A 20,759-nucleotide genomic window follows, 5' to 3' on the forward strand; every position below is an offset into this window, starting at 1 on the left:
TCATCTGACCTCTCCCCTCTTCCCTGAGGCTGCTCCTTGCCAGGCCGAGCCAGGTCCCAATTCTTCCTCAGCCTCCACTCCCCCACCCTATAATCCTTCTATCACCTCCCCTCCTCACCCCTGGTCTGGCTTACAGTTTCATTTTGCAACTAGCCCTCCCCGCCTGCCCCAAAATTTCCTCTTAGAAAGGTGGCTGGAGCTGAAGGCATAGTCAAGGTTAATGCTCCTTTTTTGTTATCCAACCTCTCCCAAATCAGTTAGCATTTAGGCTCTTTTTATCAGATATAAAAACCCAGCCCAGTTCATGGCCCACTTAGCAGCTACCATTAGATGCTTCACAGCCCCGGACCCAGAGGGGCCAGAAGGCCACCTTATCCTTAATATGTATTTTATTACCCAATCCGCTCCCAACATTAGAAAAAGCTCCAAAAATTAGATTCTGGCCCTCAAACCCCACAACAGGACTTAATGAACCTTGCCTTCAAGGTGTACAATAATACAGAAGAGGCAGCCAAGTGGCAACATATTTCTGAGTTGCATTTACTTGCCTCCACTGTAAGAGGAACCCCAGCCACATCTCCAGCACACAAGAACTTCAAAACGCCTAAGCCTCAGCAGCCAGTTGTTCCTCCAGGACCTCCTCCTGCAGGATCTTGCTTTAAGTGCTGGAAATCTGGCCACTGGGCCAAGGAATGCCCACAGCCTGGGATTCCTCCTAAGCCGTGTCCCATCTGTGTGGGACCCCACTGGAAATCGAACTGTCCAACTCACCCAACAGCCACACCCAGAGCCCCTGGAACTCTGGCCCAAGGCTCTCTGACTGACTCCTTCCCAGACCTTCTCGGCTTAGCGGCTGAAGACTGACGCTGCCCGAGTGCCTCAGAAGCCTCCTGGACCATCACAGATGCTTTAAGTAACTCTTACAGTGGAGGGTAAGTGCATCCCCTTCTTAATCAATATGGAGGCTACCCAGTCCACGTTACCTTCTTTTCAAGGGCCTGTTTCCCTTGCCTCCATAACTGTTGCGGGTATTGACGGCCAGGCTGCTAGACTCCTTAAAACTCCCCAGCTTTGGTGCCAACTGGGACAACTTTTTTTTTTTTTTTTTTTTGAGATGGAGTCTTGCTCTGTTGCCCAGGCTGGAGTGCAGTGGTGCAATCTTGGCTCGCTGCAAGCTCCGCCTCCCAGGTTCACGCCATTCTCCTGCCTCAGCCTCCCGAGTAGCTGGGACTACAGGCGCCTGCCACCATGCCCAGCTAATTTTTAAATTTTTTTTTAGTAGAGACAGGGTTTCACCATGTTAGCCAGGATAGTCTTGATCTCCTGACCTTGTGATCCACCCGCTTCATCCTCCCAAAATGCCGGGATTACAGGCATGAACCACCACGCCTAGCCTGGGACAACATTCTTTTATGCACTCTTTTTTAATTATCCCCACCTGCCCAGTTCCCTTATTAGGCTGAAACATTTTAACCCGGACAAGTCTTACAGACTGGTCCAAATATTCGCCTTATCAACCAAATTGTCTTGCCTATCCACCCCGTGGTGCCAAACCCATATACTCTCCTATCCTCAATACCTCCCTCCACAACCCATTATTCTGTTCTGGATCTCAAAGATGCTTTCTTTACTATTCCTTTGCATCCTTCATCCCAGCCTCTCTTCGGTTTCACTTAGACTGACCCTGACACCCATCAGCCTCAGCAACTTACTTGGGCTGTACTGCCACAAGGCTTTAGGGACTGCTCCTATTACTTCAGTCAAGCCCTTTCTCATGATTTACTTTCTTTCCATCACTCCCACCTACTCTCCTACTGAGACTTCCACCTATCAGTCTCTTCCCACACAAGGCAAATGGTTCTTGGACCAAGAAAAATTCCTCCTTCCAGCCTCACAGGCCCATTCCATTCTATCATCCTTTCATAACCTCTTCCATGTGGGTTACAAGCCACTAGCCCACCTCTTAAAACCTCTCATTTCCTTTAAGACATTTACCCTGTATTTCACTCCATCCTTGGCTACCTTCCCCTTGCTCTTCAGACTCTCCTCCCAGGCCCTCTTCTTGTTTACCCAGCCCTGTAAATAACAGTGAATGGTTGCTCATAGATACTCGAGGCTTTCTCATACACCATGAAAATTGAACCTCCCCCTCTAGGCAGTTACCCCATCAGTCCCCATTACAACCCCTGACGGCTGCCACCCTAGCTGGATCCCAAGGAATCTGGGTACAAGAAACCTTTCAGTACTCCTTCTCATCTTTTTACTTTGCATTTCCAGTTTTGCCTCGCACAAGGTCTCTTCTTCCTCTGCGGATCCTCTACCTACATGTGTCTACCTGCTAACTGGACAGGCACATGCACACTTGTTTTCCTTACTCCCAAAATTCTACTTGCAAATGGGACCAAACAGCTTCCTGTTCCCCTCATGACACCAACACTTCACTACTATTTTGTTTTGTTTTTCTTATTGTTAATGTAAAAAGACAGGAATAGGCCTTGACTTACTCACTGCTGTGAAACGAGGACTCTGCATATTTCCAAATGAAGAATGTTGTTTTTACTTAAATCAATCTGGCCTGGTATATGACAACATAAAAAAACTCAAGGACAGAGCCCAAAAACTTCCAATCAAGCAAATAATTACACTGAACTCCCTTGGACACTCTCTAATTGGATGTCCTAGGTCCTCTCAATTCTTAGTCCTTTAATACCTGCTTTTCTCCTTCTCTTATTCAGACCTTGTGTCTTCCGTTTAGTTTCTCAATTCATACAAAACTGCATCCAGGCCATCACCAATCATTCTATATGACAAATGCTCCTTCTAACAACCCCACAATATCACCCTTTACCCCAAAATCTTTCTTCAGTTTAATCTCTCCCATTCTAGGTGCCAATGCTGCCCCTAATCCTGCTAGAAGCAGCCCTGAGAAACATTGCCAATTATCTCTCCATACTACCCCCCAAAATTTTCGCTGCCCCAACACTTCACCACTATTTTGTTTTGTTTTTCTTATTAATATAAGAAGAGAGGAATGTCAGGCCTCTGAGCCCAAGCCTGCACGTATACATCCAGATGGCCTGATGCAACTGAAGAACCACAAAAGAAGTGAAAATGGCTGATTCCTGCCTTAACTCATGACATTGCCTTCTGACATTTCTTCTCCTGGACAATGAGTCTCAGAAGCTCCCCCACTGAGCACCTTGTAACCCCCGCCCCTGCCCGCAAGAGAACAACCCCCTTTAACTGTAGTTTTCCACAACCTACCCAAATCCTATAAAACTGCCCCACCCCATCTCCCTTTGCTGACTCCTTTTTCGGACTCAGTCCACCTGCACTCAGGTGATTAAAAAGCTTTATTGCTCACACAAAGCCTGTTTGGTGGTCTCGTCACACGGACGCACGTGACACTATGTAGCTGTTAAAAACAATGAGGTTGATGGCTGGGCACGGTGGCTCACACCTGTAATCCCAGACTTTGGGAGGAAAGGTGGGTGGATCGCTAAAGCTCAGGATTTGGAGACCAGCCTGGGTAACACGGTGACACCTTGTGTCTACTAAAAACAGAACAAAATTAGCTGAAGGTGGTGGTGCGTGCCTGTAGTCTCAGCCTCTTAGGGGGCTGAGGCAGGAGGATGGCATTAGCCTAGGAGGTGGTTGCAGTGGGCTCTGATCATGCCACTGCTCTCCAGCCTGGGAGACAGAGCGAAACCCTATCTTAAAACAAAACAAACAAACAAACAAGCAAGAATGAGGTTGAGCTACATCAGATGCTGATCTGAAAAGATGTCCCTGTCATGCTTGTGAGTAAAAAACAACCAAGAGGCAGAACACTATATACAATGTGGATCCATTTGTGTGTAAGCATGATCCAAATGATGTATTTTTATATAAAAACCGAGAAGACCAAACTATTAACAGTAGCGATTTGCTTCAGGGGAGGGGGTTTCAATAGGGTGATGGTCATGGCATTTTCTTTTTACATTACCTGTATTGAAATAGTTTGGATTTTAAAAGTAGAATGAGAGTGTATACAGGTATAATTAATAGAATAGCTAACAACTAGTATATAAACACTAGGAGTCCCTAACCGATGTCCTGGACCCCCAGGGATCTGTGAATAGAATTCAAGGAACCTGTAAACTTGCATTAAAAAAAGGACATTCTTTTCTCACTAGTCTCTAACTGAAATTAACTTTTCCTGTGGTAGTGAGTATATGCCACAGGCTATTACAGCGGTGATAGCAGGGCCTGCGGCTTTGTCACTAGTAGAAACCGCAGATAACTCTAATGTCTCATTGCAGTGATTGTGGACATCTATGACACATTGTGTATACTCACCTCAGCCTCAAAATGATGGAAGGTACTTGACTCACCACTCAGTCTTGTTGTTTTGTGCATTAATACAGAGATAATATAGGACTATATCAGAAACCTGTTTTCTGTTATGTTGACATTTGCATCTCAAGGCAATTTGTTTCCTTTATAAATCTATGCATTTAATTTTACATTTCAAAAAAAAATTTTTTTCTCTGAGAGAGGGTCACCAGATGCCAAAGGACCCCGAGGCACAGGAAAGGTTAAGACCCCTGAAGGCCTGTCCCACACAAGGTTCCTCACCGGTGTCCCAGTAGGCTACCAACTCTGAGAGTGCAAGGACTTTGCCTGCCTTCTGGGGCCTGGAAGACTGTCTGGATATTTGTAGGCTCTGCTGTTGACCCCAATTATAGATGGGCAAATGGAGGTTCAGGCTCAGAGTCACTTCCCTGAGGTCACCCATCAAGTTGCAGATGCTAGATTCATCCCCAGGTCTACTGATTTAGAAGGCTGGGAGGTCAGGTCTGGTGGGTGTAAGAGGGTCAGGGGGGGGGCTGGGTGGGTGAAAGTGGTGCTTCCCTCACCCAGGGTACAACCCAGGCTTTAGCCCTGCAGCCAGTGAGCCCAGAGGACGGGGTGAACCCTGCTGCTGGCTTCTGCCTGTTGACCTAGTTCCTGGGTCTTTGCCTAGACTTGTTCCAGAAACAGACCCAAAGCACCAGGGTTTCTGTGAATCGGGGTGTGCATTAAGTAAACTATACCCTTCTAGTTGGTCAGACCCAGCCTCTCAGAGCTGCCCTGCTTTCCTTTGTCTCTCTCACATCCTGCATCCAATCTGTTGTCTCTACCCTCGGGCGCATGCAGAATCTGACCACTTCTGCCCAGCCTTGCCACTTCCACCCCAGTCCCAGCTCCCATTATCTCTAGTGGGGATCACAGCTTCCTTGATACTCTTGGCATCTATCATTGCTCCCTGGGCCCCCAGGCTATGCTCCACACATAGCCAGTGAGGTCCTGGCCAACCTGTCAGATTATGACCCCCTCTGCTCTAAACCCTGCCGTGGGTCCCGTGTGGCTTAGAGAGGACCAGGACTCCTTGCAGGTTCCTTTAGTGGAGAACAAAATTCTTTGCTTTGGAATCAGGTAAAACAGTCCCCAATGAACAGAGTCCAAACCAGGCTGTACTGGGATGGTGTGGGAATTGGGGTGAAGCCTGTTCTAGGTCCTAGGCTGAACCAAAGCCCCATGGCTGGGGTGGCGCAGGGTGTGGAGATTTGAGCCTGGCCTGATGGTAAAAGGAAAAGGGCTTTAGCAGGGATGCCCCAGGGGTAGGAGCCCAGTCAGGGAGACATCTGTGGAGCAAAGATTTAGTGAGGGGGAGACCTAAATGATGCCGTCAGGGACCACTCAGCTCCCATCCCCTCCATTTCACAGATGGGGAAACTGAGGTCCCAGTCAGGAAAGTAAAGTGCCAGAGGCTAATGGAGACACAGGAGCTAATGGCCAGATCTGGTCCAGACGTATGAAAATCTGGGGGATCAGATCTTTCATAGCTTTGTGTGTGTGTTTCAACTTAAATGTAAATCTTTGTAATTTTATTTTTTGAATGGGTGATATAAACACATTGTTCAAAATTCCAAGGAACAAAAAGGAGTGAAGTGAAAAACAAATTTTTCTGTCCTTGCCTCAACCCACAGTTCCCTCCCTACAGGCCAATGAGGGAGGTTCCTGGGTTTCCTTCCAGAGAAACGCTATGCATACATCTGCAGTAACTGTGTTTCCATCCCACCACCTGCCCTTCAGGCTACAAAAACCTCAGCTTGCCATTCCACACCTGGCTTCCTTTTGCTTAACATTATTCATAGCATGTTCCACATTCATCCAGGTAGACTTGCCTCAGCATTGTAAGCTGCTTGCAGTTCCATCTATGGGCCTCCATTGTTTGCTCATCTAGTCCCCTCTAGCTGGCCTGTAAGATGTTTCCAGGCTTTAACCATCACAAGCAGGGCTGCTACAAATATCCTTGTACACCTGTCACTTAACATTCCCACAAGTCTATGTGGGGAATAAATCCTTCCAAGTAGAATTGCTGAGTGAAATCACACTTTTTCTGGTCTTTTGTTTTTTGAGACAGAGTCTTGCTCTATCACCCAGGCTGGAGTGCAGTGGTGTGATCACGGCTCATTGCAGCCTCGAATTCCCAGGCTCAAGCGATCCTCCCACCTCAGCCTCCCAAGTAGCTGGGACTATAGGTGTGTGCCACCAGGCCCAGCTAATTTTTCAGTAATTTTTGTACAGACCAGGGTCTCGCTTTGTTGCCTCAGGCTGGTCTCGAACTCGTGAGCTCGAGTGATCCTCCCACCTCACCTTGGCCTCCCAAAACATTTGTGATTTTGACTATCGTTAACAAACTGCCCTTGGCAGAGGTTGTGCCTAGTGGTTTCTGCCCCTTTGGAGGAGAGGCCCTAGGGACTGCAGAGGTGGCCACAGGAGCCACAGAGTTGCTTATTGCACCCCCTCCCAACACACATCCACACCCCCCAATCTCAGTAGCACCAAAGCATCTCCCACCAGCTTCCTTCTGACTTCTAGGTCTCCCTGAAAATGTCACCTCCTCTGAGAAGCATTCCCTGACCACCCCCATTCTACTCCACCTGTTTATCACAGTGTCCACTCTGGCTTCTACACAGTACTTCATGCCATCTGAAATCACTTTAGTCATTTGTCATTTGTCCAATTCCCCCACCAGAAGAGCCCCAGGAGTGGCAGAGGTTTGTCTGCCCTATTCATGAGCACATCCTCTATGCCTAGAATAGGGCTAAGCACATGAGAGGTCCTCGATAAATTTTTGTGGAGAGAACAAATGGGTCAGTTTTGTGTAAGGGGCACCAGATTTCCACTGAATAGTTGTTTGGCAGCTAGAAGCAAGTTTGGAGCCTCGAGCCCAGGCCCAGCCACTGCTGGAGGCTGTGAGAGGCAAAGGCAGTGGAGACCACAGAGGCCAGAGAACAGAGAGCTAACTGGTGCCAGGGCAGAAAGAAAGGGGAAGAAACACCAGCACAGAGACGGGAAGGGCAGGCAGGAGTGTTCCAGGGGGAGTGGAGGGAGGCCCATGGCAAGGGAGGGAGTCAGCTTTGGGTATCTGTAGGAGGAATGTTCTAGAAATGAACTAGACATAGTCTTGGTGCTCATTTACTTCCTCCAACCAACTCATTTAGATGTGCCGAGACCTGGGCATGGTGCTGGGGAGAGAGCAGCCACCAGAACAGACCAGGCTCTGCACTGCTGCCAGGGGCTCCCAAGGAAGACATCTAAAGGGCTACTGTGTCCCAGGCATGACCCCAAAGCCCTACAAATACAGCTCATTTAGTCCTTGGTTCTCCCATTGTCACCATTTTACAGATGAGGAAAGGAAGGCACTGAGAAGATGAGCATCTTGCCTAAGTGGCAAAGACTGGATTTAAATATAGGCCTTTGGTCTCCAAAGACCACACCCTTAGCCATTCAGTGGGCTGCTTGTGGCAGCTAGCCTTCAGGATGACCCCAGGGACCCTGGTGCTCATGCCCTTGTGTAGTCCCCTCTCTCAACAAGTCAGGACTGGCTGGCGTGACTAATTAGATATTGTAGAAATGTTAGTGTGACTTCCTTGGCTAAACCATTGCATCGTGTCTTCTGTCTTGCCCTCTCTTGGACCACAGGCTCTAGGGGAAGTAGGCCACTATGGCCTGAGGACCCTTAAGCAGCCCTTGGGAGGAACCCATCTGGAGGGGAACGGAGGCCTTCTACTTACAGCCAGCGCCAGCTCACCAGCCACAGGAGGCTGAGCCCCAGCCCAGGTCAAGCCTTCAGATGAGTGCAGCCCTAGCTGATATCTGAGTGCAACCACATGAAAAAAACCCCAAGTCGGAACTACCTTATTAAGTTGTTTCAGAATTCCTGACCCTCAGAAACTGTGAAAGATAATAAATGTTTATTGTTATTTTAAGCTGCTAAATGTTTTAGGGTAATTTGTTATGCCACAATAGATAACTAATATACTGCTGTTCCAGAGCTTACAGAGGTTTAACCCTCTTGCTTCTCTTCTCTGTCATCCCCAGGCCTCAGTTGCCTCATTTTGACAATGGGCTGACTTGTAATTTATGAGGGTTGGCCCCTCCTCCTCTGCCTTTCTTCTGTCCCCCGGGCCTGCACCAGGCCTTCACCCTGTGGCTCAATGCAAACTGACATGGTTTGTCTTGTCCTGTCCGAGTAGCTGGGCCCAAGCCTTCCTCATTGTTTTCCTCTCTGCAAGACATTCTATTGCTTTTCTTCTGGGTCAGGCTCTGGGCAAGCAGAGCCAGTGGGCTGAGAGCCAGGGGTAGAGAGAGTTGGGGACCAACAGGCTCTCATGGAGGGATGAGCTTCTCAACCCTAGCTCAACCCTCAATTCTTTGACACAGGCCCAGCATCTCCAAACGTCCAGTGTGGTCTGGGCCTGGAGCACTGCACTGAGAGTCAGCAAGCTTGCTCAATAGCTTTGCCATTTCCTTTCTCTGCCAGTGATGAGCTTCTCTGAACCTCAGTGGCCTCATTGTTTCCCCCTTGCAGAGGGCCTGGAAGGAATAGGGAAATGGCCACTGGGATCTGTGCTCTGCGGGTCTGGGCTGGGATTCTTGTCTGTCTTGTTCATGAGGCCTAGCACAGTGCCTGGCACACAGTAGTGCTTCCCATATTTGTGGAATATTTGGGACCTCCCTGGCTCCTGAGCCTCACCTCTCATGGGGTGGCAGGTCCAGTGTTCATCCCAGGTGAAAGGCCACAAGGAGAAGATGAGGAGTGTGGGGGAAGGGGATGCAGAGGGAAGGGAACAGGGCCTGCCTCTGCCATCTGGACTTGGGAGGGGCTGCCAGGGTCCCTGCCTCCTCAGGCTCAGGTATGCCTTTGGTGGTCGTCTGTATTTCAACCTTGATCTTGGAAGGTGTTTGCGATCGCTCACCTCCCTGACACTTGAATGTCACAGAATGGGGTGGTGTGTCCGTTTTGCTTGGCAACATGCTTATTGAACAGTTATTATGTGCTCAGCACTGTTCTAACCACTAGGTATATTAAGTCCTTGCAGCCACCCTCCAAGGTAGGACCTATTATCAACCCATTTTACAGATGAGGCACAGAGAGGTTAAACAACTTGTCCAAGGACAGGTAGCTCTTCACAGGTGTAACCAGGTGGTGCTTCTGAAAGGCCACTTGGCTAGAGGGATCATGTGACAGCGCCCCTGCCCATCCCCCAACCTCAGTTCAACCTTGGGAAAATAGGGCAAAGTATGTTCTAGACAGACGGAGGCTTTGCTGGGGTATCTCCCCACGTGGCACCAGGCCTTTCTGCCTGTACAACTCTAGTGTGTACCTCTTCTGTTACTGGATCCCCAGCAGCCTGGAGGAAAATGGTGATTGTTCCCCACACAAATGAGTAAACTAAGGCCCAGAAAGGCCAAGCATTACTCACAGCTGGTAAAGGAAGATTTTTAACTTAATGGCTGAGCTCTTTCTATGTGCCTATCTTGCCTTCTTGGTGGCTGAGGCTGATCCTGCAGATGGGGTGACAGGGATAAGATTAGGGTCAGACAAAGATGGTAGAAGCAGGCCCAGAGGTCCACAGTCTATCACAGAATGATCCTCAGTGAAGACAGGACAGAAAAGTGGCCACATCAGTTCCCAGTCTCCATGGTCCTCCATGGAGAACAGGGTCAGGACCAGGGACATCTGGTCTGGCTCCTGGTGAGCATTCCAGTCTCATCTTGGCCATGCTCTCCTCGCTCTCTGCACTGTAGACACACAGAATGCCTTTTGCTTTTGGCCCATTCTACCCCCAGGGCCTTTGCACTTGCTGTCCCCTGTGCCTGGAATGCTTTTGCTTCCTTTCCCTGCCTCGCCACTGCCAACCCAGCCTTTAGATCTTAGCGCTGTCCTTCTTCCTAGTGCCTCCCTCCCTCAAGGTCAGGCACCCATTATCCACCCCAGCATCTCTTGGTCCCTCCTTCACGGCACATATCATGGTTGATCGTTGCACATGGGAAATCACTAGGTTAGTTACACCCGCTGCTCCAGGGGCAAGGGGGAAGGATGGTCTTCCTTGCTCACTACTAAATCCTTGTCACTTTCATAGTGCCTGGCGCATTGTAAGCCCTCAATAAACACTGGTGGAAGGGACAATTAAATGAAAGCAGGAATGAATACTCTTACCTGGCAAATTAAGTTCAGAGCTGTGTATACACATTTGTGTTTGTGTGTGGTGGGGGGCAGAGGTCTGGGGTTACACATCTACACATAGTCCCAGAATTGAAAGGATGCATGAATTTTTCATGACATTTATGGCATGCTATGAATCTGGTTGCCTCTGGAGAGGAGAAACAGGGGTCTCAGCTGGGTGTCAGGAACCCTGGGTTCTGGGCCAACTCCTGCCACTGACCCTTGGGTGAATGTGATTGAGTCACTCCCTTGCCCAGGCTTAGTGTTCCCATCTGTAAATGGTGGGCACAGAGAGGTGGCCTGCGTAGTGTTTAAGAGTGTGGGGTCTGGAGCCAGTCTGCCTGGGTACGAACTCACCTCCCTCACTTCTTAGCTGTGTAAACTCCCTGGGCCTCTGTTTCCCCACAATAAATGGGGATCATAACAGCCCCACCTTTTAGGATGCCACGAGGTTTATGCGTCAATGTTTATAAGACACATATAAAGTGCCTGGCCCAGAGAAAGTCCCATATGTGAATTCACCACAGCAAAGCACTTATCCCAGAAGACAGAGGAAACAATAGTAGCATCTCCTGGTTCTCTGTATGCTGGGGCAGTGCCAGGCACATCCCCTGACCAGCCGTTTGAGCCTCACAGCAAACCCAGGCAATGTGTGTATCATCACCTCCATTTTATAGATTGAAAAACTGAAGCTCAGGTCTTTCTCATATTTACACAGCTAATAATCTCACAGATGTAAAGTTGAGGGAACAAAAGCAAACTATAGTAAGATATGGATGGTATGACAGGATTCCTTCCTTGCACTGTGAATCCTGGAGTCTTAACGTTTACTGAGCACTTACTCTCTGCCAGGCCCTGTACTGAGCCCCACATGTACATTGCCTCATTTCATCTCCTCAATAACCTTCAAAGTAGCTTCTGTTAGTGGCCTCACTTCACAGATAAGGAAACCAAGGCACAGAGTGGAAAAGCAATGGTCTGAGAAGGCACAGCCAGTAAGCAGTGGAGCTGGGATTCAGACTGAGTCAACTGGGACTCAGGGCCTTACACTCGGCTTCTGTGGGATTTACCCCCAGGCTCTGGGCCAAGAATGGGGCGTGTAATTGTGGGGACACCCAGACTCAGCTTCTAGAGCCTCTTAGCGTTTCAGAACGGCCACAGCTGCCTGAGGCCCTACCTGAACCATCCCTGGCAGAAAAGCCCTAGGGAAGCTCTCCTTGGGCAAAGGGCTCCTGGGGGAAGAAAAATCTAGCAGCTATGGATCTCCCCTTTGGGGACCAGGGTCCTCTATATTTTCCAGGTCCCAACTAATGCCCGGGGACCTGCCCACCATGGACATGGCTTATTTATTGGACAGGAAACTGGCCTAAGTGCTGAGATAATAGGTTCTGGCATCAGATGGCCGAATCTGACTTTGCCCTTCTTGGCTGTAAGATCTTGGGCAAGTCACCTAATCTCTTGGTGCCTCAGTTTCCTCATTTGTTAGTGGACAAGCAATCTTACTTCACTGGGTCATGGTGAGAATTAAAGGCAGTAACATAAAGCACCCAGGACAGTGTGTGGCATACAGTAAATGCTCACTAAATGAGTACTTACTCATTACGTCATAACTGTTTTTTCGTCCTCCACTCATTCTGGGAGGCACAGGTATTTTGAGTTCCACTTTAGAGAGGAGCCAATTGATATATGTGGCTTCCCCGGGCTCCCATAGCTTGGAGTGGTACCCCTGGGACTTGACCTCCTGACCCCAACTTGGTCCTCCCCAGACCCCACAGCCACCTCTCAGAGTTCATTCCTGACATCTCAGAGCTGGCTCTGAGGTTATGCAAACAAACTGCGGCCGGAGTCTGACTGGAGGTGCAGGCTTAGGGGGCAGACCTGGGGCCTGTTTTCTAACATTTCCTGCCCAAGGAGAAGGGGAAAAAGGTCTGTGTACATCCCGGACTGGCTGAGCTCTAAGGCCGGGGAGGAGAGAACTAGAAACATGTGGCCCTGCCCTCTGTGGCCCTGTCCTCTGTGGGATGGCTGGCCAAGCCAGTTGAACAAATAAACCCATCCCTCTGGGGGGAGTCGTCAGGGAGGCTGCTGTTGCTGGTGCCTGTCCTGCACCCCCACCTCATCCCAGGCATGAGCCAGCTGGTTATCCCCAGGCTGAGGGTATCTGTGCCAGCTGTTTCTAGGCCCCCTTCTTGGAAAAATAATCCTATTCCTTTAAGAAGCAGATGCTGTTTCCCCCACCCCATCCCCCAGTCCCAAACTGCTTAGAAAGGAGCCAGCGGTGAGGTTAGGAAATCAAACCCCAAGATATTTTGTTCGGCACTGAGACTCATTTCTTGTTTGGATAACTGAAGCCTGAAAATGCCAAGAATTTGTGGGCAGCCTGGGAAGGCTGGGGCAACTGGAACCCTGACTCCCAAACCAGGTCAGTTTGGGAGGGTCTCAGGCTGGGCAAGGACCCCACCCTGGGTTCCTCCTTGGTGCTCTCTTGACCCACACCCAGCTAGGCAGGGCCTCACAACTGCCAGGCCGAGAAGCCCAGTTATTCTGAGGTTTGATGTCAGAGACCTGGAGCAAACAGCAGCAGCTGGGGCAGTGCCAGGTTGGGAGGCCCCTGCCCAGCCCCTGACCCCTCTCTGCTCGGCTTTGGGTGCAGAGCAGGAAGAGAAAGAGGCCCCGGCTGAGCAGCCAGCTGCAGGGTGCGCATTGGTCATTTGGCAGTTGTGCCCTGGGTCTTCAGTGTGGACACCCAGGGAGGTAGAGGTGGGAGGGATGGCCTCGGGGTGAGAAAAGGAGGAGCTGAGAAAGAGACAGGAAAAGATGCAGGGAGACACTCTGATAGCCACCCAGGAGAGAGAATCAGAGACAGAGACACCCACAGAATTAACAACAGTGAGTCAGGGCCACTGCGAGCGCCCCAAGAGAGATCCACAGAGGCAGAGAGACTCAAAAATAGAGAGACGGGCTGACCACCGTGGCTCGTGTCTGCCATCCCAGCTACTTGGAAGACTGAGGCGGGAGGATCGCTTGAGCTGAGGAGTTCAAGGCTGCAGTGAGCTGTGGTTGCACCATTGCACCCCAGCTACTTGGAAGACTGAGGCGGGAGGATCGCTTGAGCTGAGGAGTTCAAGGCTGCAGTGAGCTGTGGTTGCACCATTGCACCCCAGCATGGTTGAGGGAGCCAGACCTTGTCTTTAAGAGAGAGAGAGAGGGAGAAAGAGACAGAGACAGACAGAGATAGACAGGGAGATAGGCAGAGAGAGGGCTGCCACGGACCCCAGGCCAGCAGCTGCTGGCTGCTCCCTAAAGGTGAGAAAGTAGTTCTCACCTGCAGTTTCCAGGTGGAGTCAGCCCTGCCCCTGGGAGCTCAGAGACTGGGGAAGATGTGCTGCCCTCAGGTGGTGGGGGTGGGCCAGGGAGGCTGGGGCTTGTGTCTGGCCCTGGTTTTCCTTTCTCCTCATCTGCGGGGACATGAAGAGAAGGCAGAGGATGGCACTTCTTGGATGGGACACCTGGGGCAACTGGGGGAATGGTAGTCACACACGAGAGCCCTTAATCAGCACCTGCTGTGTGCAGAGGCTTTCCCTGCTCTGCTTCTCTTGACCCCACATCAAAGGTCAGGAGTAGGTGCTGTCATTCTCCTCCCAGCCTCCGGATGAGGCACTGAGAGGGAAGGGCCAGCTCTGGGTCCTAGAGCGAGGGCATGGTGGACAGAGGAGGTCATGTGACTAGCCACTGAGCTGCCCAGCCCAGCTAGAGATGCCTGCACTGCAGCTGGCTCTGTCCCCCAACCTCCTCAATATTCCTGCCTGCAGCTTCTCATCCATATGAGGGGGGTGGAGCAGAGCCCGGAGCTGACGTGCAGCCCCATGAGCTGGCTCCAGATGGGAGTCACTGGGGCAGGGGCTTTCCAGGAGGGAGGAGGAGGAGAGAGAGGGAGGCAGAAGGAGGGGGAGAGCAGGGAGAAGAAAGGGAAGGGGAGTGCAAGGGAGGAGGAGAGTGCGAAAGAGGAGAGAGAGAGAAGGGGTGAGGCCGGGGCTCTCGCAATGCCTGATGAGCACTGGCAGTAGGACACAGCAAGCCGTATGCTAGGAAAAGAGAGTGGGTATCTGGGGACTTGGAAACTCTGCAGTAGAAGGGAGCACCAAGAGCACCCCATCCTCTCTAGATCTTGCTGCCCTTGCCTCCTTGACACCTTCCAGAGTCAGGAAAAAGAACCTGCAGTTTGGAGTGAGAATCCAGATTGGCTTTCACTGCTACATGGCTCTGGCAAGTCATTTTCCCTCTCTGGCCTGTTTCCTCACCTGTACACTGGGGGAACAGGAGGGGAGTTGGGAGCACAGGCTGAGCAGATGATGGCCTCTGGGATTCGCAACAGGAAGGGTCTCCCCTGTGTCTGTCTAGATGAACAGAATCTTGCTGAGAGCTTGTTCATCCCTAATGGCATTGGTGATGATGGTGATGATGGTGATGATGATGCTGATGGTGCCATTAGATAAGAGTATTTTAAAACTCTTTTTTTTAACTTTTCTGAGATGTTAGAGAAAAAGCCAAAAAAAGGCTTTGAGTTTCAGAAGATCTGAGATATGCCTGGACCAAGAGAATAACCAGAGGAAGGTCACAGCCACAGCCACAGAAGGTAGCAAGCACTCTCCACTGGGGACCAGGAGTGTCAGTGGGGGGAGAGAGAAATTATTGTTTACATGAACCAAGGGAGACTGAAACCTGCTCATCCGTAGCCATTTGGTAAGGAAGTACCTGCAGCCAGGTCAGCTGAACTCCCATATCAGTGATCTTAGGCCCTACGGCACTCTACGGTGACCTGACTGACCCCCAGCTCAGAATTTTCAGGCTAGGTGAATGGATGCCTGGAGAGGACATTCCACCCCAGGCTGAGGCATTGGACCAGGTGACCTTCTGATCCTGAAGCCATCTGTTCAAGCCATCAGCTCTCAGCCAATGTTTCCCAAGCATCCGACACCCGGGGGATTCAAAGATGGATGAGAGTGACAGGTGAGACTTGGAGTAGGAGGCCCAGTGGAAGGTGATGACAGCATCCTGGGAAAGATGACGAGGCCTCAGCCAGAAAGATGGACCATGAGAGAAGCCTAGGCCACAGGATGGGCTGAGCCAGCTGCCTGGGGGATAGGTGGGAGCCACAGGAAGCCCCCAGGGCACAGACAGCCTGTGGCTGGGTGGTGGTGTCACCCTAAACAGAGAGAGACAGGCAGGCGGAGGGTATTTGGAGAAGAGCAGGGAGTCATCTCAGGCAGCTTTGGAGTTGAGACACCCATGGACCCTCAGGGAGATGTTGGGGGAGATCCAGGTCATGAGTTTTGGGCTCAGGATCCCATCAATGCCAATTTTGCGTCATCCTGGAGCAGGATGGAGACCTGGGACCTGAGAGATTGGAAGAACATTTATGCATTCATGCATTCACTCATGCTACAGACATTTATTGAGTACCTACTATGTGTTAGGCACTATTCTAGGCCCTGGGAACCCAGAAGTGAGCAAAAGAGACATGGCGCCTGCCCTCTGAGAGCTCACAGACCAAAAGAAATGTTTTTAAGAACATTAGGTAGGGATAAGTGCTAAGAAAAAAAAAAAAAAACAACAAAGCCAGCAGAAGGGATAAAGGGTGGAAGAAGGAGGGTAGCTATTTTATACAGGGAGGGCAGGGAGGGCCTCTGAGGAGATGACACTGGAGAGGATAGGAGGCTGGGATAAGCCAAGTAGGAGTCTGGGAGAGGGAACTCCAGGGAGAAAGGGTTCTTGCTTTTATTCGGATGCATGGTAGCCCTGGGAGGAGGGAGAGGTTGTAACTTAGGTTTTGATGGGGATTCTTTGGTCTGCTGCATGGAGAATAGGAGGTGGGGGCCAAGTGTTAGCAGGGAGCCAGGGAGGCAGCCAGGACAGCTATCCTGCCTGGAGCCAGAGGTGGTTGTCAAGCTTGTCTGCTGTTTAATACCTTCTAAAACTCCAGGAATTAGTTTGCATCCTTCATTCCCCAGTCATCGCCCAGACTGTCTCCTGGGTCCCTCTCCCTTTCCTTGGTAGCTCTCACTTAGGGACTCTGAAGAGTCCCATCTCAGACCCCCCAGGATGTCTCCTGTGCCCTCATGCCCCGCCAGGGCCAAGCCTGCTTTGCACACCTCTGTAGTAAGTGCTTCGCCGAGGGCACACAGTAGGTGCTCACACTGCTGAAAGACGAAAGCATGACAGGGCATTCTACAGCAGCCCTGGTCTTGGGCCAAAACCACAGTGGTGTCCTCAGCAACTTGCTTCCTCCAACTCCATATCCAATTCACCAGCAGAGCTGATGGGCTCTACCTCCAGAACCCACCAGAATCCGACTGGCCACACCCCCTCCCAGCCCCGCTCTGCTCCAGGCATCCGGTACCTTGCGCCTGATGGCTGCAGTGGCCACCTCTTTGGGCTTCTTCCTTCCACCCTGCCTCCTACAGTCCATGCTGTTCAAATCAAATCACGGGTGTCTGTCTATGCTCACAACCTTGACACTCAGTGGCTCCCTTGACACTCAGTGGCTCCCATGACACTCAGAACAAAAGCTGAAGTCCTTCCAGTGGCTCCCCCAGCTGCATGACCTGCCCTGCTGTCACCTCTCAGACCTCCCTGCACCCTTGCTCCCTCTCCTCTGCTCCAGCCACACAGGCCTTCGCCCCACGGTTCTCCAGGCACACACCGCTGCGGATGCATTCCCTCCTCACGGTCAAAATACATGCTGCTCTCTTTGCAGAACGTTCCCTCAAATACCTGCCTGGCCCACTCTATCACTTCCCTTGTTCTCTGGGTTCAAATGTCACCTCCTCTGAGACGTACTCTCTAATGATTTGACCTCAAGCAGCCACCCAGGGCCACCACTTGCCCTCTTCCTTCTTCATTTTGCTTCACCATCTGACATAGTAGATTATCTCTTATTGCCTCTTTCCCCCACTAGTCCAGAGGGAGACATACTATACTGTTGTATCCCCAGCACCCAGGATGGCTTGGTCCGTTCAGCCCTTGGTCAGGGCTGAATGGATTTCTGTTGGATGAATGAAGGGATGGCAGTTAAAGAGCCAGGTTGCCAGCTGACATTGCCCAATCTTGCTGTGTGGCCTCAGATCCATCCCTGTCCCTCTTTGTGCAGCTCAGAGCCAGCCCTCTATGCTCAGGGAAGGCCTCTGGGATGGACACTCCACCTGCCGATTGTGACAGACCCCAAAGCCGCCCTCTGCCCCCTGCAAACCTCCCATGCCCCGTACCTTCTTCAGCCACTGCGTGTTGTTCTGCAGTGCCTGCTCCAGCTGTTTCACCTGTTGGGTGGGCAACTTCCCTAGGTGCAGTGGGTTGGCCAGTGATTCTCTCTGGAGGGTGTTGGAGTCCCTGGAGACCTCAGGCCCTGGAGGGCAGGGCTCAGACTTGGGCAGCAAGAAGGTGTAGCTACAGTGGCCGTGCTGGACTACAAGTGTCTCGCAGCCCCTATCGGCCTCCTGCCTTGTCTGTTGAGCCACAGACATGGTGGCAACCACAAGGAGGAGGCTGCCCCGCAGCATGGCTAGCTGGGAGAGCCTCTGAAGATGTGGCAATGGTGAGGGGTGTCTGCTCAGAGCCCCAGTGGCTGTGCCTGGGATGTCCTGCTGCAGCCAACAGTGGCCGGGCTTGCCTGCAGCTGCAGCTACAAACCTCTGTCTGGCCGAGCTCTGTCCAGGCAGCTATTTATACTTGCTCTGAATACCACGGCTGCTCTGCTTGCTTCCTCTCACCGCCTCCCTCCGCCCCCACCCAACACCCTCTCACCTCTATTCTTCACTCCTTCCCTTCTTCCTTCCTCAGTGTTGGCCGCACATTGCCCTTACCCTAAGTGTGCACCAACCTTGCTCTGCCTGCCTCACCTCTGAGCCCTCTGATTATCCAGTGAGGCCTGGCTTCCCTGCTGGAGGGGAGGGAAGAAAACAGCACACAGACACGTGCACACACTCACACACACGCTCACGAGCACACACTCACACGCACGCCGACATGCACACACATTCATGTACACACAGACGCCAAGCTCCAATGCTGCCCGCTTTGGAAAACCAAATGCAACTTAACTCTCCCTTCCTGTCTCTGTCTCAGTCTCCCTCTTTCCCTCCACCCCCATCCCCTGCCCCCCAAAGCTAAGATCTCAAATTTCAGCCCTGCTGCCATCCCCTTCTCTGCCCGCTGCACCTTCCTCCCTCTGGTTCCATGTTAGTGCTTGGAGTACAAGTGACCCCCAGAGAGAGCAGAGGGAGGGGAGGAGGCAGAGGGATGAGGCTGGGGAGGGCCCAGCAAATCCACTTTGCTTCTAGAGACACAGAAAATCCTTCCAAGGTGGGGCAAGTGAGCAACCCAGCTGGGAGTTGCTTCCTGTCCTCTCTTCTCCCTCAGGGCCAGGGGAAAGTGGTATGCCCCAGGATGGCCCTGGCTTGGTTGCTTGTAACATGTCCTGGGGCAGATTGTCCTGGGGCAGATTGTCCTGGGGCTGCTGGAGTGGGGAGGTGGAGAGGAGGCAGTGGGGAGAGGAGGTTGGAGTGCCAGGAGGCTAACCCTAAATCTCACTCCTCGACAGCTGGCCACGAGACCTAGGGTGGGCAGCTTTGCCTCTCCGGGCCTCCACACCCTGATCTGTAAACTGGGTAAACCTTATCTCTTGCAGGAGGAATGCGTGTGAGTCCTCAGCATGGGGATGGAGAAGTTTTCAGCTTCTGGGTTCAAATCCTGGCTCTACCATCTACCAGCTGTATGACTTTGAGTAAGTCACTTAATCTCTCTGTGCCTTCATTTCCTCCTGAATGAGGAAAATAATACCACCTACTTCACAGGGCATGAAAATTAGGTGAGTTAGAGCAAGGCTGGCACAGAGTGAGCACTAAATAAATATTTTCCGTTGTCAATGTTATAGTTCCCATTGCACCTCCCCTCCCACAACCCACTGGAGCATAAACCCCTCTACGGCAGGGATTTGTCCCTGGGGGACATGGTCTCCAGGCAGGAGGTGCCCAGGAGTTGGTGGGGCCTCTCCTGCATGGGCTGCCTTTGTGTTCTGCCAGCTGTTTGGGCTTTTCCTCTCTCCCTGCTTGTTTCCTCAGAGTAGGGGCCAGTCTGGCTGTTTAGTATTTTCCTTTTTGTTCTCCCAAATCCCGATAGAGTTTTGAATTGGGGCAGGCTGCTTCTGGGCAGCTGTGAACTGGGGTCTCATCTGGGGACTGAGAACATTATACCAGGTGTGGGGCTTTGGCAGGCAAAGGAAAAGCAGCCGGTTATCCGCCTCCAGCCTCCCCTGAGCCTTCCCCCAGGCTCTGAGCTCTGCGTGCCCCGCTTGGCCCCAGTTGCCTCAGCTGTAAATGGGGTCATAGCATCCTGACCGTGTGAGAGGAGGCATGGTAATGTGGATTGATAGCTTATCACAGTGCTGGGTGCAGAGGAGGCCAGTGTGAATGGTGGTCATCATTATGATTGTCTTGATTGAGCTGCTTGATAATCCCAATGAGGCAGTTACACCAGGCCCCAAGCTTAGATGGGCCCCGTGCTTGGTTTACACTCTGCCAGCACTGTCTTGAAATTCTTAATACATTTGGAACAAAGTACTCAGCACTTGCATTCTTCATTGAGTTCCACAAATTAGGTAGCAGGCCCTGCCTGGGAGACATGAGGCTTCCCTCATCCCTCACTCTGCTCCTGACCTTACCATCCAATCAGACCTGTTCTTCCAACATGATCTTTTAGATATTTCCCCCTCTGTCACCTCTTCACTACTCAGAATGCTGGAGCCAGCACATCTGGATTGGAATCTTGGCTTTCCTGACCCCCCATTTGTGTGCCTTTTGCCAAGTTGCCTAACCTGTCTCTCAGTTTCCTCTTCTGTCAAAATAGTGATGTTACAGTGGCTAAAAGACTGATTCCTGCAGTGAGGTTAACACAGAGCCTTTCACATAATACATGCTCAACCAATGACAGCTATCATCATTACTCCCTGCTATGATATGAATGTTTGTGTGCCTCCAAATTGATCTATTGAAACTTAGTCAACAAGGTGACGGTATTAGGAGGTGGGGCCTTTGGGAGTGAATAGCCCATGAGGACTCTGCCTTGGGAATGAGATTAACACTCCTATCAAACAGGTCCTAGACAGCTGGCCTTCCCTTTTGCTAGGTGAGGATGCAGTAAGAAAGCACCACCTATGAAGCAGGGA

General features: G+C 51.2%; 1 protein-coding gene across 1 annotated transcript in view; it reads right to left on the minus strand.

The window, feature by feature from the left end:
- The window catches only part of ANGPT4 (angiopoietin 4), a 45,489-nt gene extending 27,255 nt beyond the window's left edge, over positions 1 to 18,234 (minus strand). The window contains exon 1 of the mRNA XM_032142495.2: positions 17,806 to 18,234. Coding sequence (XP_031998386.1) covers positions 17,806 to 18,096 — 291 coding nt within the window. The 5' untranslated portion in view covers positions 18,097 to 18,234. The remainder of the gene's footprint in view (positions 1 to 17,805) is intronic.
- Positions 18,235 to 20,759: the final 2,525 nt, after the last annotated feature.

Source organism: Hylobates moloch, unplaced genomic scaffold, assembly GCF_009828535.3.
Source record: "Hylobates moloch isolate HMO894 unplaced genomic scaffold, HMol_V3 SCAFFOLD_21, whole genome shotgun sequence".
Classification (NCBI taxonomy): domain Eukaryota; kingdom Metazoa; phylum Chordata; class Mammalia; order Primates; family Hylobatidae; genus Hylobates; species Hylobates moloch.